This window comes from Galdieria sulphuraria (genome assembly GCF_000341285.1).
Source record: "Galdieria sulphuraria unplaced genomic scaffold scaf_25, whole genome shotgun sequence".
Classification (NCBI taxonomy): domain Eukaryota; phylum Rhodophyta; class Bangiophyceae; order Galdieriales; family Galdieriaceae; genus Galdieria; species Galdieria sulphuraria.
In genome coordinates, this window is record NW_005178450.1 from 66,195 (window position 1) to 79,724 (window position 13,530).

General features: G+C 38.5%; 7 protein-coding genes across 10 annotated transcripts; 2 read left to right on the forward strand and 5 right to left on the reverse strand.

The window, feature by feature from the left end:
• Position 1: 1 nt before the first annotated feature.
• On the reverse strand, positions 2-4,686 carry Gasu_32050 (zinc finger protein). The gene is made up of 8 exons (XM_005705839.1): positions 4,471-4,686; positions 4,260-4,421; positions 3,598-4,211; positions 3,376-3,553; positions 2,740-3,318; positions 2,445-2,687; positions 891-2,393; positions 2-833 (listed from the first exon to the last, which is right to left on the reverse strand). The coding sequence occupies exons 1-8, from the start codon at positions 4,615-4,617 to the stop codon at positions 657-659; spliced, it is 3,603 nt and encodes a 1,200-aa protein (XP_005705896.1). The 5' UTR covers positions 4,618-4,686; the 3' UTR covers positions 2-656.
• A 134-nt stretch (positions 4,687-4,820) lies between these two features.
• Gasu_32060 (GTP-binding protein of Nug1 family) lies at positions 4,821-6,926 on the reverse strand. Of its 2 annotated transcripts, XM_005705841.1 has the most exons (10): positions 6,732-6,926; positions 6,595-6,683; positions 6,438-6,540; positions 6,231-6,382; positions 6,056-6,172; positions 5,896-5,994; positions 5,754-5,844; positions 5,543-5,685; positions 5,219-5,461; positions 4,821-5,172 (listed from the first exon to the last, which is right to left on the reverse strand). In XM_005705841.1, the coding sequence occupies exons 1-10, from the start codon at positions 6,868-6,870 to the stop codon at positions 5,122-5,124; spliced, it is 1,227 nt and encodes a 408-aa protein (XP_005705898.1). In that variant the 5' UTR covers positions 6,871-6,926; the 3' UTR covers positions 4,821-5,121. The 2 variants fall into 2 exon arrangements, with proteins under 2 accessions (XP_005705898.1, XP_005705897.1); XM_005705840.1 differs by having other exon boundaries at positions 4,821-5,461.
• A 10-nt stretch (positions 6,927-6,936) lies between these two features.
• On the forward strand, positions 6,937-8,127 carry Gasu_32070 (Smad nuclear interacting protein 1). Of its 2 annotated transcripts, XM_005705842.1 has the most exons (6): positions 6,937-7,064; positions 7,114-7,163; positions 7,213-7,434; positions 7,502-7,708; positions 7,758-7,877; positions 7,939-8,127. In XM_005705842.1, exons 1-6 carry the CDS (start codon positions 6,953-6,955, stop codon positions 8,098-8,100), a joined length of 873 nt encoding a protein of 290 aa, XP_005705899.1. In that variant the 5' UTR covers positions 6,937-6,952; the 3' UTR covers positions 8,101-8,127. The 2 variants fall into 2 exon arrangements, with proteins under 2 accessions (XP_005705899.1, XP_005705900.1); XM_005705843.1 differs by having other exon boundaries at positions 7,758-8,027.
• A 9-nt stretch (positions 8,128-8,136) lies between these two features.
• On the forward strand, positions 8,137-8,637 carry Gasu_32080 (uncharacterized protein). The gene is made up of 2 exons (XM_005705844.1): positions 8,137-8,266; positions 8,319-8,637. The coding sequence occupies exons 1-2, from the start codon at positions 8,163-8,165 to the stop codon at positions 8,488-8,490; spliced, it is 276 nt and encodes a 91-aa protein (XP_005705901.1). The 5' UTR covers positions 8,137-8,162; the 3' UTR covers positions 8,491-8,637.
• Positions 8,638-8,651: 14 nt separating this feature from the next.
• Gasu_32090 (kinesin family member) lies at positions 8,652-10,376 on the reverse strand. The gene is made up of 3 exons (XM_005705845.1): positions 10,158-10,376; positions 9,704-10,105; positions 8,652-9,641 (listed from the first exon to the last, which is right to left on the reverse strand). Exons 1-3 carry the CDS (start codon positions 10,311-10,313, stop codon positions 8,754-8,756), a joined length of 1,446 nt encoding a protein of 481 aa, XP_005705902.1. The 5' UTR covers positions 10,314-10,376; the 3' UTR covers positions 8,652-8,753.
• Positions 10,377-10,401: 25 nt separating this feature from the next.
• On the reverse strand, positions 10,402-11,776 carry Gasu_32100 (ribonucleotide reductase small subunit). Its single transcript, XM_005705846.1, has 3 exons — positions 11,478-11,776; positions 10,851-11,426; positions 10,402-10,801 (listed from the first exon to the last, which is right to left on the reverse strand). The coding sequence occupies exons 1-3, from the start codon at positions 11,727-11,729 to the stop codon at positions 10,502-10,504; spliced, it is 1,128 nt and encodes a 375-aa protein (XP_005705903.1). The 5' UTR covers positions 11,730-11,776; the 3' UTR covers positions 10,402-10,501.
• A 25-nt stretch (positions 11,777-11,801) lies between these two features.
• Gasu_32110 (interferon-related developmental (IFRD) regulator family protein) lies at positions 11,802-13,516 on the reverse strand. 2 transcript variants are annotated; one of them, XM_005705848.1, is made up of 5 exons: positions 13,395-13,516; positions 13,144-13,333; positions 13,009-13,089; positions 12,538-12,954; positions 11,802-12,461 (listed from the first exon to the last, which is right to left on the reverse strand). In XM_005705848.1, exons 1-5 carry the CDS (start codon positions 13,414-13,416, stop codon positions 11,855-11,857), a joined length of 1,317 nt encoding a protein of 438 aa, XP_005705905.1. In that variant the 5' UTR covers positions 13,417-13,516; the 3' UTR covers positions 11,802-11,854. The 2 variants fall into 2 exon arrangements, with proteins under 2 accessions (XP_005705905.1, XP_005705904.1); XM_005705847.1 differs by having other exon boundaries at positions 13,144-13,516.
• Positions 13,517-13,530: the final 14 nt, after the last annotated feature.

Consider the following 13,530-nt stretch of genomic DNA (forward strand, 5'->3'; position numbering starts at 1 on the left):
TCTAGTTCAGAAGGTACTAGTGATCATAAAAAACTAAGAAAGAAACGCGAGCGCGAGAAGAAACGAAGGCTATGCATGAACAGACTTTTTGAAAAATTGATGACTGTCATTTCTGCCGATCGATTTGTCAAGAAAGACAAGGAATCAGTGATAACGCAGACGATAGAATACGTACAGTGGGAGCAACAGCATATTACTCAACTGGAATCAGAAAATCGCTTTCTCAGGGAGCAAGTCGAAGAGTTGAGAGCGGAGAAGAACGAACTTCGCTCCGATAAGATTTATTTGAAGAACGAACTTCACAGCTTAAAAGAAGAAGTGGAAAAATTGCGAAACGATAACGTTATTTTATGGCAATCTTGTAGAAAAGGGGATGCAGTTGTGAGTGATTCTGCATTGGATGCTGCTCTTCGTGGTAACCTTTTGCAAGACTATCTTGACAACAATGATTTCGATCCATTTTTGGGGAGTTCAGTGTTTGAGGAGGGTATTGGAGAGTTCTCTAAACCTTATGAGAAGAGTGAGAGTTCGTCATCTCGAAGTAGAAATGTTTTGGATAGTGAAAAAGGAAAAAGAGATAATACTTTCCCGACGCATTCTCCTTGTGCTTAAAGTTGTGGAGGGAAAATATTATATACAAATGGATTTCCATTTTATCAAGTCTTTCGACGAGATATTCGCAATACACGCGTATTATAGCTACCACATTGCGTACATTTGTGGAAAACAAAGTGAAAGGTTACGTCACTCTGTTTTTGACAGTCATTACATTGAATATGAGATACGATACCGCGATAGAGTTGTTTGGCTTGATCACGTGCCAATAACTCATCCTTCAAAGTGTAATTAGAATTCTATTTTGGTAAAGCACTTGAAAATAAACCACTTACCAGTCTCGCAAAGTAACTAGACATGTCCTGCATTGATCGTTGACATATGGGACAAATATAACTCTTTTTGACGTAATGATTATAACATGAAACATGCATTAAATGGCCACATTGAAGATACTTTACCGGACTAGTCGAAGTAAATAAGTATTGATAACAAATTGGACAGTCCGACTCCATCGAATGTTCAATGCAATGATGACTCTTAGCATACTTCATGCTCATACACGCATTACATTTCATACAATGAAAAGAGTCAATTCCTAAGCCTTTGCCTACTCTGCAAACATTACAACTGTGACAGTGGTATATATTCCGAGCAGAATCGTCATCAAACAGTTTACAAATGGGACAAAAATAACGTGCCATTCTCTTTGAACACTCGGGATTGCAACACCATTGAGATATTGGCTGAATACGGCCACAATGCATACAAAGCATTTCACGTGTTGCATAACGATTATCTCCAACCTTGTGGTCTTCCACTTCATCATGACAGAGTCGACAAGTGTAAAACTTGGAACAACAGACTGTTCTTATCTTTGCACCTCTCAAATAATGCGAACACCCCAATTGTCTACTTCCATCTTCCAACTCACGAAAAGTAGGTTGTAACTCACCCGGATATGTTTCCTCATACTTGCTATGATCAGTATCATCCTGAGAAGAACAAGAAGTAGGAACTGAACTTTGTTCTTCAACACTGCATAGCCAATGACGACCTTTGCTTTGAAGATAAGGTCGCAACATCAGATTCTGCATCAAATGAGTTTTTTGCTTATCCGTCAAGGTTTCATCGGATGCAATAACTCGAATGGCACTTTCTAAATCTGCTCTACTTTGAATTCGAACAGCGTCACAAGTATTTTCATAATCACTAGTTAAGCCCTTAGGAGTTTTCGGCTTCAATGAAGTTGAGGACTGACATGACTGCGCTGATTTATTGTTTTCTTCTGTTTCTGTTTTTTCAGCACCGGAGCAAGAATTGACTCCTACAATACTCTCTTCTCCAATCGAGTATTTGGATGGAATCAAAGGAAACCAAGTACTTAACCAACGTTCAAACATAGTCGAATGAGTCACCTGAAGTATATGCTTCAGCATGTTACTCTGTTCTGACTCTGTCAGAGTACGAATGAGCCATGGAAGCATCTCCTGAAGTCTCTCTGATGGCATCGTACCAAATATATCTGCAACGATCGCGACTTGTTCTTCTCTGGTAAAGTTTTCGATCAATTTCGGCCACAAATTTTGTTCTTCCTTATTTAAATGTCCATTCAGTTCCTCGTGTAGGGCACGAACGAGAGAACGCAACTGCTTTAAAAGTGATTGACACTCAGATTCGCAACCTGCACATTGAAGAGCTTGTAGAACTTGCAATACATTGGAAAACAATTCACGTTCCTCACAGTGTTCTCCTTCATATCGCTTAGAGATTCCAGGTAGTCTTTTCTCTAATGCGGGTAATACAATATTATCTTCTGCCTTTGAGTGATCGTTTACCTAAAATGGTCTATAAGTATATAAACTATCCATAAGTGACAACCACAGTACCATATTTCGAAGAAAAAAGAATCTCTCGGCAATCGTTGAGATAGAGTTAGGATTAGGCGCCTCGTCAATCGCCAAGTTGGTGACGACCACATACAACTTTTGAAGCTCACATCTTATAGCCTTATGGATACGCAATATTTCATCCACGGGGCCATTATCTTGGTCTGCTTCTTCATTCTGATACTGCTGTAGTTCTGGAATGCGAAGACACAACTCATCCCATAATAACGGCTCCATTTTTCCCTAAATTTTCATTCTATCATTGGTTGCTTCATAAAGATAACAAAAGTCGTACTCTTCTTGCAGCTTCTCCCAAAAATGCCGATATTTTCTGAAAATACTCCTTACTTGAAGAGCGCAATATGTTACAAAATAATTTTTCTCTTTCTTCCGCATCCAGCGCATTAAGCATCCAAGGAAACACGTCAGGAAGAAATTCCATTGGAATCTTCGCCATAACTCTTCGAATTAACTCGTCCTGATCTCTCAGGGAGAAATGAGAACGAACCAAAGGTAACAATCGTGCCTCCTCTTCTTCCATATGCACTATAAGATGGTTCGATATTTCTCGAACTGCTGAACTAAGTTTGGACATGGCTTCGTATCTTTTTTGCTTGTCATTTTTGTCAAAACTCGCAACTCTATTGATATGCTCCAAGATATTGCCAAACAGAAAGGATTCGTTACAGTGTTCGCTAGAAATTTCATCCAAGCCATGCATTCGTAATACAGCCCTCAACTGAGATACGAGAACTTCATCTTCTCCAAGTGAATGGAAGTTATGTACGCGTTGCAAAAACAAGATACGCGAACACAAACTTTTTATCTGAAGATTATCGCAAGGATCGAGCTCTGCACTATAAGATGCCATTGCCTGCACAGTCATGCTTAACAAATGTCTACAGATGCTTGATAAAAATAAAACACTTACTTCCAACTCCTTTCTAATCGCTTTATGTAAATGAGTTATTTCAACCAGAGGATTAATAGAGCGTTCAGCAGCCACTTGAAGACTTGGGACATTACGACACAACTCTTCCCATTGCTCACCGGAAAGCTCCTGAACTAAGGGAGCGGCTACCGACTCAAACTGCTCCGGAGTCATATAACTACAAAATATATAAAGCCTATCAAAAAAATTGAAAATACGTACCGTTCCAATGCAACGACAAATCGGATACGTTTTTCAAAGTCTAATGCTCGAACTGCACAAGGAAGAAGTGTCGAAAGAGCTTTTGGACTTGTATCCATCACAACCGAAGCAAGCAAGGCTCCTTGTTCGGCAGTCGTCAAAATGTTACGAAAAAGAGGCGATAGATTTTGTTCTTCTTCTAAAAGATGTTTCTCTACATTTTCGACGAGAATGCAAAAGCTAGAACTGAGCTTCTCTAGCAAGGGCCCACGAGGGGACTCGAAAGCTGATATTGAAGTTACTTTGCCCTTTCGGGGAGACAAATTCGAGTCAGTTTCTAAAGGTGTCGAATTGGACGATTTCTGCAGGTCATTTTCTGCTAAGGGTCGATGCTCCAAAGAAAAAGGTGTGTTCAATATTTGTTCGATGACTTGTATCGTCTCAGAAAACCAGTCATCCAGTTGTTCATGCTGTTGATTGACCAATTCAGTTCCCAATAAATATCTTTGCTCTTCAGACTTCTCTTTGGACAGTTTCTTACAAAGAGCTGGAAGAATTATTCTGTCCTCTGAACAGCAGTGGTCTAAAAGCAAATCTCGGCAAAAAGTTAGCCTACTACGCAATTTATCGAGTTCCTAAGTTACGTTAGGATGTTTTTCAGTAAATTTGACATCTTCGCTTACTTGGTCCGTGGTGGCAATAGTGATTTGGCGGACCTGATCTTTCAAACGTTCCAGTTCCTTCCTAAAGGCTTCATGAAGACAAAACAGTTCCAACAATGGTTCACCAATATCCAAGATATGTTTTAAATTTCCAAAGTTTTCGTTTTCTGCTTGTTGGTTGTCCTATTTCACAATCATGTCAAAGGAATCCCCAACAAGCCATTCGACTCACTTGTTTCAGCTTTTTGGGGGACTTTTCGTCCTCGGTACAGCAAAAATGACCTTCTCCAAATCCTGTTTTTGAAGCTCTCTTTCCTGTTGTACTTTCCGCCGTACACAAAGATACCTTGTTAGGGTTGGTAGGACTTGCAGTGGTCATCTTACAGGAATCGCTTCCATTTCTGTGAATTGAGATTTCGCGCAATTTTTTGGGGGAAAAGAATTTTCGTCGGCACGTGTCGTTTACATTTTCTATGCGATTTTGATTTTCGAGAGAATTTCATTTGCACCTTCTGAAACTCTCTCACATATGCATCTAAATACTTTCTCATCAGAGTCAACTACAACGCACCCAGACTTGGTAATCAATGATAAGATTTTATGGGAAATATTTTGTAAGTTATCTGTCGATAGGAAATCGTTCTATATATGGACTGGTTGTATAAAACAGCGTCAATGACTCGCAACTTGTTTATTCCACTAACAGAATAGTAAATGGCGAAGATGAAAATATCCAGAGGGGTTGAATAAAACTCTACAAAAGGCTTTTCATTGCAAAGAAATGACAAGAGAACTATCATCCCTTCTACGACTATTGACAAATTCAGCGGCTTACGAATTGCCCTATTATTTAGTTGTTGACGTTCTTACAAATGTTTCTTTATCAAGCGGTTGAAATAGGAGGATCATATGTCTCGACAACACAAGCAGAAACCTAATACATTCTCAATACTTTGTCATGCTGATAAACAGAATTGTACCTGAGCAGAACTATCTTTAGGAGGTGACGTATAATAAGGAATCTTTCCACGTGACCAATCGATTAATATGGAATGTGCTGCTGCTTGCAAATCTAAAGCACCGCCTTTTTGTAACTTGCCTCTTTTCTTAGCAATCAATGCAAGAAACTCATCACGAGTGGAAAAAATAGGAATATTATATTGTGTGGTTAGTTTTTCAACTCCTACTTTGTCTATAATAGCATCAATAAAAGGGAAGGGATCCTATCCATTCATATATATATATATATATATATCCATTGTGAGTTGAATGCATATGAATTGGCACCTTGTTATATCACCGACCTCTACATTTTGAGTGGATACAAAATTTCGAATAACCAACGATAAATGATGGTCTTCCTCATGAGACATAAATACAATTCCTGGACAGTCCATAAATCGAATATGTTGATCGATCACAATCTCCTGATTATGTTTGGTAACACCTATTATGATTGAGATTGCAAACTTTATCAACCAATATATATACATATTTATATTTATATATATTTACCTGGATTCGGACCCGTTTCTACTACTTGAGAACGATGCAAACAGTTGATCAGAGAACTCTTTCCAACATTGGGATAACCGACGACTCCCACCTAATGTATTTGTGTAAAATATATTTCTTCATTTCATATGACAAGACTTACCATTACTAAAGAAGAAGAATGATGATGATGTTTGTCCGATAAGAATCCTTTCAATAGCCGCATCAAACTTTCCGTATGTGGAGTATACTTTTTTCTTATCTAATAATACGAGAAAATTCAGATAACTGTGTTGCATTTCATTATGAAAGATTTTAGATACTTTTTCATGTGCTGCACAAAATGGTACGGTAGGATGGAATGTTGATAAGTATTCTATCCATTGAGTTGCAATGGAATTAGGAATCATATCCACTTTGTTAAGCACTAAAACGATTCTCTAAAGAATAAAAGTCAATGTTCTAGCTACTATTTGCGATAGATATTCATTGTCTTACTTTACTTCCTCCAAAATTCGACATAATATATTGTTCTGCTTTCATACTTCGAGTTCCAAGTGGATCACGTGCGTCAATAACTTGTAAAATAATATCGCACTGGTTTACCAACTGCTTGAAATCTTTCACATGTCTTCGAATATTTCCTTTTACTAGCCACTCATAGTTATGGCTGACCAAACCAACGGAACAACTTCTAAACCATACCTTGGGCTTCTACTTGGGTATCTTCAAGAGATGATTGCGTGGTTATTTGTTCCTCCCTATCTTGACTGTTGTCTTCCTGAGTAACCGCCGTTGCCTTTAATTTCTATTCCAAACTACAGTCAGTACTTGATCACCAGAAAGTCCTTACAGCAACTACATTGGCCAAGCGTATTCGTTTCAATGTCTGTTCTTGTTTAGCGTACTCTTCCAGAATTTGTTCTTTGTAAGGAAAAGCGTTGGGAATACCTAACCATCTACGCTTTAACATTAATCTTGAAGGATAGTGCAGCTTACGAAGTTCTTTTTCATGCTTTTTGGTTCGAGACTGTTTCTTTTGTTGTTTTCTCATCTTTCTCTTATGTTCTCTTACTTTTCTTTGTATTTTATATTTTTTACGCAGAGTCATACGTTTACTTTTAGAATGAGGTGCCATGATGAAGAGTCTCGTCCGGTAATTGTATTTCGGAGAAGTCAATTTTTCTTATGAATGATAAAAGTCACAAAGTCACTACGAAATGCAACAAGTAAAACAAAAACACAAAAAATCTGACGAATACCGAGTTTTTGTTGGTAACTTGCCATTTTCATGGTTGGAAGATGCCGTGCGCAGTGTTTTCCATAGTTATGGTATTGGCAGTTTGTTCATTTCTCGATGTGTGTGACTAACGAAAACTAGGAACTGTTGTTGATGTTGAAGTTCCAAGAAAAAGAGAACAACCAGAACGGGTAAGTTATTTTTGGTTGGTTGGAATACATTGCCGTTGACGTCGAAAAGAATAGAGGTTTTGCATTTGTATACTTTTCAAGTAGAGAAGAAGCACTTGCAGCAACAACGTTATCCGGTAGTCGTTTAGATGGCCGCATTATCAAAGTAGAATGGGCAGACGATGGCTCGGAACATAGAAAAGTGGGACATGAAGAGCTGACACAGAGACCCACTCATCCACTGGCTTCTTCACAAGTGTATGAATGGGGTGGACAACAAGTACAAAAACAAGTGAGTGGAATGAATGTCTTTTGAGTACTGGCTGACGATGAGGATTTCTCATATTTTTTGGGTGAAGAATGACAGTGTTGTATCAAAAGAGACTCCCAACTTTATGCCTTCTGGTGCTCTTTATAAGGAACAAAGAATGACACGATATGGAAAAGAGTTAAAGTTTGTGGAGCCTTTGGATGCTAGAAAGCCTGAACAACCTTGGCGAATGTATGTTTTCAAAAATGGCAAACTTCTAGAAGGAGAAGAAGGTGTCTTTTATATTCATCAAAAGGTGAGATAAAAACTAGGATAACTTTTATAGAGTTGTGAGAATAGCGTAGAGTAATTACTTATTTGGTCGAGATAGAGATGTGGTTGATATTCCTATTGACCATCCATCTGCTTCAAAACAACACGCTGTGTTGCAATTCCGTCAAGTGATGCCCAAAAATGGAAACAAAGTAAGCATGAAAGGAATGTTTTTTCTGATATTCGTAGTAAACAGAATGTTGTGGCCGCCAGTTGGTAATCAAACCTTATATCATGGACTTGGAAAGTACGAATGGCACTTTTTTGAATAATGAACGAATCGAGTCTTTGCGATATTATGAATTGTTGGAAAAAGACTTGTTGCGATTTGGACATTCTTCACGAGAATTTATTTTATTAACCGGTCATAAGTAAATGTCAAAAGGGAAATGCCATTTTGGGGGCATAAGCTGAGTGAAATTGGACGGTTGTGAGAAATGGACGAAGGAGAAGCACTGAAAAAGGAAAGAGGAAGAAGAATACGTAGATATGAGAAAATGGACAAACTCCCGGAAAATATGTTCCCAAAACGATGGTCGACGTAAGTAGGCTATTAGAGTTGTGTGAATATAAACTCTCAAGAAAACGGATAGGAAACAGAGGATTTTCTACATTTCGTTAGCAGTGATTGTGGGTCTCCTCATAAGGGACGAAGAGACTGCTTTTTATCAACGTAAGCTTGAAGAGAAGACAGAAGGATATGCAACTACCATCGGTAGTGAAATGATTCATAAGAAACAAGGTAGAAAGGAAGAACAACAGTAGATATTTGGGGTTACTTTGACCTCTTTCTTTCATCAGCCAGTTGTTGACGTAAGAGACTGATTTGACGCCTTAGGAAAATAGTAGTAGAGTCTTAGAGACAAATCGTAAGAGTCGATAAATGTAATATTAGGCCGAGTTGAATTACCTTGTCCTTTCGACGGTCTTAGTTCGATATCTCTTGCCCGTTGTCCGAAACGCAAAGTTTGAATAGTTTCAGAAAGCTCTTCTTCTTCCGGACTAAAGTTCATTCACATGTCGATTATTCATGAAAATGGCCACAAATTATTAAAATCCACAACATACCTGACATGAATGATGAGCATTGCTTTTCCACTTTTGGAAAGTGCAGGTCGCAACAAAAACGTCAAACGAGAATTACGATAAGGAATGTGTGCTTGTTGACTTCGTAAAGCTGAAAATACATCAGCTAAACATGACAATGAACGATTGATGTGTTTGGTTTCATCCAATCGTTCACCCTGAACATGAGAATGTGTGACTCGTTCACTTCCTGCCAAGTCAGCAATGTACAAGGTTCCTGTATTTTCAGGGCCTCCACGCAATTTCAATACACATAACAAATGACTTCGAGAACTGGAAATATTCAACAGAGTTTCACTAGTACTACGAAAATCAAGGCCAGACTGAACAATTCTCAAAGCATCAGAATAATGGTTCATTTCCATTTCGATCGCACCTTTTGCAAATACATCTCCAGTTACAGTATCTTCACGAACGTCCAAACTGGCCAGTGGATCATCACTTAGCAAGTCACGCACAGTTTCGTTGTATATTTCCAACATGCTGATAGTTGGAACTAGGGCCAAGTTATTATTCTCCTGTATTTGTGTAAATATTGTTCGAATAGCTAATTCCACAACTCCACTTTTCCCATCTGACCCAAAAACGGTAAAAGTCTTCCCAGAGCCAGTGGGTCCATAAGCCATAATACAACTATGGAAGCCATCCAAAATGCTGCCAACTATAGGCTGCAATTCTTCATATAAAAAGTCCTGTGGCAGATGAGGAGGAAAGATCTGATCAAAAGTGAATGACAAAGGATTCGAATGGAAAGGTTGACATGTAATCATATCATCTCCTACAAAACCAAGCAACGGAGTACAATCTTTTCCTGTCAGTGATGGACGAATCTGATACATCCACAAGTATCAGAAATCACATGAACCCATGCAACTATTTATGCAATACTTACACGAGCAACTACACGAAGGTTTCCCTTCCATTCTTGAATATAACGACGCAGTCGACAATTTTCTTGTCTGCATTTGGTCCACTCTCTATGTTGGACATGGAATGTGTCTGTCAAACTGCAAAGTTGATGATACAAATAAACGTGCATATTTTGAAGTGATGTTGCAAAGTCATTTCTCAATGCTTTTAATTCTTCCTTCCACGACTGGAGCATACCTTTATGTTGAAGAAGTGGCCTATGAGCGCTTGGAATGGACTCCATTGGTACACTACAAGATGATAGGTTTGGCAACACTGCTCCCTTTTGTTCTACCAGTCGTTCCAACTTTTCGCTGTAATCCAAAAGACTCGCAAACTCCTCTTTTTGGAAATCGAGAGACCTTTGCAAGCTTGCCAACTTTTCCTATCGCATTTCACTTTAATAGGAAAGAGATAAGCAGCAACTCCTAGCATACCTTGAGAGAGTCGTTTTCTTGTTTCAAGCATAACTGATTGTCGCTATTCGGGCCATCTTTTAATGAGAGTTCTTCAATATATCTTGTCCAGTCACTTAAAAAGTTCTCCAACTGGTGCACTGAAGTAGCAAAGCCATCACAAGAACTTACATTCATATGTGTTTGAAATCGATTACTCGAATTGGGCGCCAACGAAAATTGTACAAACTTTCCCACACAAGAAAATAACCAACAAAGGTATACAAACATAACATTGCGTTGTCATCCATTTCATAAAGATATACATTTCGACTCTTTATTTCTCTACAAAAAAAAGGATGACTGATGTGCCAAAAAGTATCATTTCAAAAATCTGCATCCAAACGAAACTCTTGCGCTTCTCCACTATCGTTCACTACACCAGCCTTTTGATATTCTCCCACTCGCTTCTCAAAAAAGTTGGTCTTTCCTTCCAAAGAAATGAGTTCCATCCAATCAAACGGATTTCGAGACTGGAAATATTTCTCATATCCCAAAGCAACCAACAAACGATCCGCAACAAACTCAATATACTGACTCATCATATCACTATTCATTCCTATCAATGCTACCGGTAATGACTCACAAATAAACTCTTTTTCACAAGATACTGCATCGACGATAATCTACAAATATAAAAGGTCAATAAGTACGATATTTCACTCAACAACTTACAGCTTCAATAGTCTCACGAGGTAGCTTCTCAGGCAGCAAGGAATATAGTAAACATGCAAAGTCACAATGCAAACCTTCATCACGTGAAATAAGCTCATTAGAGAAGGTCAATCCTGGCATAAGTCCTCTCTTTTTCAACCAAAATATGGAACAAAAAGAACCAGAAAAAAATATTCCCTCTACAGCAGCAAATGCCACTAAACGCTCAGCAAAAGAGGCAGAGGATTGGATCCATCTTAAAGCCCACTGAGCCTTTTTCTCAATACAAGGAATACGTTCCATTGCTTCAAATAAACGAGCCTTTTCTTGAGCATCTCGAATATAAGTATCGATAAGAAGAGAATAAGTTTCCGAATGAATATTTTCCATTGCTATTTGAAATCCATAAAAACATCGTGCTTCTGGAATCTGGACATCACGACAAAATCTTTCTGCAAGGTTCTCCAAAACAATTCCGTCGGAAGATGCAAAGAAAGCCAATACGTGAGAAATGAAATGGCGCTCATCTGCATTCAATTTCTTCCAATCTTCCAAGTCACTCGATAAATCTATTTCTTCAGCAGTCCAAAAAGAAGCCTAGAAAAGAGTGATATGCAATGCAGAGGGTATTTTGATTTTTGAACAAACCTCATGTTTCTTGTACATCTTCCATATTTCCGGATGACGAATAGGGAACAAAGTATAGCGTTCGGAGGAGCCAGAACAAAATACAAAAGGGACTTGACTCTTTGAAGCTGTCTGGTATAACTCTTTCACGGCATATGAATCTTTAGTTTCCGATGAGTCCGTCTTGATAATATTTCCTGTTTCTTGCTTATTATAGTCTTTAAGTACTGGACTCTGTACAGAGATAGAAATGTTTTCCTTGAAAGACTCCATAGAATAACCAACACAATCAATGGCGGTCTCTACCAATTCAAAAGTACAAAGAATGGCCTCCCTTTTCCTTGATTTGGAACCAACCCTCTACCATGAAGGTGCGGCAAGTCCTTGAAAGTTTATTTTTATACAATTTCACGTTCACGAATTCGACGTGTTCTCCTTCCTTGTCTTTGTAATGTTCGTTTTTTTTCCAAAATCGAATTTGGACTGCGAAACAATCGTTTTTCTTCTTTTGTAAGACGCAACTCACTATCTGGTACTGGTGCTACTGGCATTCCTAGTGACAAAACTTGTCTCACAAAGACATTCAATTCCAAATGTTTCTTCCATCCACTTCCAAATATTACACGAAAACTTTGAATACGCAGTTTATCCAACCAAGTATCAAATAGTATTTCTTCACCATTTGCCAATTGATAATGCTCGCTATCCACTTGATCTTCCAGCGCTCGGACAATGGACTTGCGCAAGCTTCTTTGTTTCTTGGGAGTTCGTTTATTCTCTTCGAATAAAGCATCTGCACTTTGGCAACGAAAACGATACAGCTGTTGCAAAATTTCTGAAACACGATATGTACGATTTTGATGTAGTCTTACAGAAGTTCCATTTTCAGCACCAACAGATGCATTTGGCCACTCTTCTATATGTTGAAAGTCCAGCTCCTTGTCGATATCTACATCCTCTTCTTCATGATGATGATGATGATGATGATGAAGCGTCTGAGAAGGACTCTTGCAAAAGTTCTAAAATAAGCGCCATTGCTTGTGCACTAGCTAAGTTTCGTTCATCTATTGCAATGAATGACATGGAAAAAAGTCGCTGAAATATAGTGAGTGGAGAATTCGTACCACAAAGTAAATGATACAAGTCCGTAATCGGCAAACTGGAGGCTAATAAAGTCCAACTTCGTAAAGCTTCTGCAGCCAACTCAATATCTGAGGACAAGAAATATCCAGAAATATCTCCCATCAACAACCATATATCTTCTAAATCAGTGGAACCCACCATTCCTACACAAGCTATTGCTTCTAAACTACCCTTCACACCTCTTTTTACCATGGTCTTCAATAAAGGTCCACAGTGTTCCCAAACGTATTCGCTTGAGCTCGATTCTCCCAAAGTTAACACAACGCTAGCTAACAGAAGACAACTCAACCTTCTTTCTTCTTGTATAGTTCGATGAAAAGGTCCCTTTAACAGTGTATATACAAGCGTCTCCACACTAACCCTATGAATAAACCAAAGCCTCTTTCCATAATTGAGAGAACTAACTTACGTCTTTTCCAATAATTCTGGTCGATAATCATTGCGAAGAGCTTCATAGGTATAACTTAAGGCTTTCAATCTCATCCACGACCTGAAACAATCACTTGACTACTTTCTCCAAAAAAACACCAAACAACTGAAATACCTCTTATCGTTTAACCGTTCTACTGCTATTGCAAATCCAGATACCAGGTTATCCGGGAAATCATCTTCTTCGCGAATGAGGTCTTTCATATTCTCGTCTATAATCAACTTTTCCACTTGTGCTGACAACGAGCTGCTTGTCTCTTCAGAACGCAGAGAGCTCGAGTCGTCTGAAGTTGCTTGTCTCTTCTCTATTGAATAGATAGAACAGACGTGAAATTCAACACAGTTGATATGCTGTTTCATACTTGCCTACTTTCTTTTTCTTTGTCATTCTTGCACAAGACCTGTCCAACTCTTTCCAAGTACCATGATTGTTAATCGTTGTACTGAAATAAATGGCTTCAGGTCGACGAATCAACAAATCTCTTAAGAGCAAATTTTGTGT

Coding starts and splice junctions, on each gene's coding strand:
- Gasu_32050 (XM_005705839.1), bottom strand. CDS start 4,617: ATGACCACTGCAAGTCCTACCAACCCTAACAAGGTATCTTTGTGTACG. Junction 4,212..4,259: donor CTATTGCCACCACGGACCAA/GTAAGCGAAGAT, acceptor AACGTAACTTAG/GAACTCGATAAATTGCGTAG. Junction 3,554..3,597: donor TTTGTCGTTGCATTGGAACG/GTACGTATTTTC, acceptor TATATTTTGTAG/TTATATGACTCCGGAGCAGT.
- Gasu_32060 (XM_005705841.1), bottom strand. CDS start 6,870: ATGGCACCTCATTCTAAAAGTAAACGTATGACTCTGCGTAAAAAATAT. Junction 6,173..6,230: donor CGAATTTTGGAGGAAGTAAA/GTAAGACAATGA, acceptor TTTATTCTTTAG/AGAATCGTTTTAGTGCTTAA. Junction 5,462..5,542: donor TATCCACTCAAAATGTAGAG/GTCGGTGATATA, acceptor ATGAATGGATAG/GATCCCTTCCCTTTTATTGA.
- Gasu_32070 (XM_005705842.1), top strand. CDS start 6,953: ATGCAACAAGTAAAACAAAAACACAAAAAATCTGACGAATACCGAGTT. Junction 7,164..7,212: donor AAAGAGAACAACCAGAACGG/GTAAGTTATTTT, acceptor GACGTCGAAAAG/AATAGAGGTTTTGCATTTGT. Junction 7,878..7,938: donor TGCCCAAAAATGGAAACAAA/GTAAGCATGAAA, acceptor TGTGGCCGCCAG/TTGGTAATCAAACCTTATAT.
- Gasu_32080 (XM_005705844.1), top strand. CDS start 8,163: ATGGACGAAGGAGAAGCACTGAAAAAGGAAAGAGGAAGAAGAATACGT. Junction 8,267..8,318: donor TTCCCAAAACGATGGTCGAC/GTAAGTAGGCTA, acceptor GAAAACGGATAG/GAAACAGAGGATTTTCTACA.
- Gasu_32090 (XM_005705845.1), bottom strand. CDS start 10,313: ATGAATGTAAGTTCTTGTGATGGCTTTGCTACTTCAGTGCACCAGTTG. Junction 10,106..10,157: donor AAGAAAACGACTCTCTCAAG/GTATGCTAGGAG, acceptor GAAATGCGATAG/GAAAAGTTGGCAAGCTTGCA. Junction 9,642..9,703: donor ACCTTCGTGTAGTTGCTCGT/GTAAGTATTGCA, acceptor TGGATGTATCAG/ATTCGTCCATCACTGACAGG.
- Gasu_32100 (XM_005705846.1), bottom strand. CDS start 11,729: ATGGAGTCTTTCAAGGAAAACATTTCTATCTCTGTACAGAGTCCAGTA. Junction 11,427..11,477: donor AGATGTACAAGAAACATGAG/GTTTGTTCAAAA, acceptor ACTCTTTTCTAG/GCTTCTTTTTGGACTGCTGA. Junction 10,802..10,850: donor CTCGTGAGACTATTGAAGCT/GTAAGTTGTTGA, acceptor TTATATTTGTAG/ATTATCGTCGATGCAGTATC.
- Gasu_32110 (XM_005705847.1), bottom strand. CDS start 13,388: ATGAAACAGCATATCAACTGTGTTGAATTTCACGTCTGTTCTATCTAT. Junction 13,090..13,143: donor GAACGGTTAAACGATAAGAG/GTATTTCAGTTG, acceptor TGATTGTTTCAG/GTCGTGGATGAGATTGAAAG. Junction 12,462..12,537: donor TTTCAGCGACTTTTTTCCAT/GTCATTCATTGC, acceptor CTTTTGCAAGAG/TCCTTCTCAGACGCTTCATC.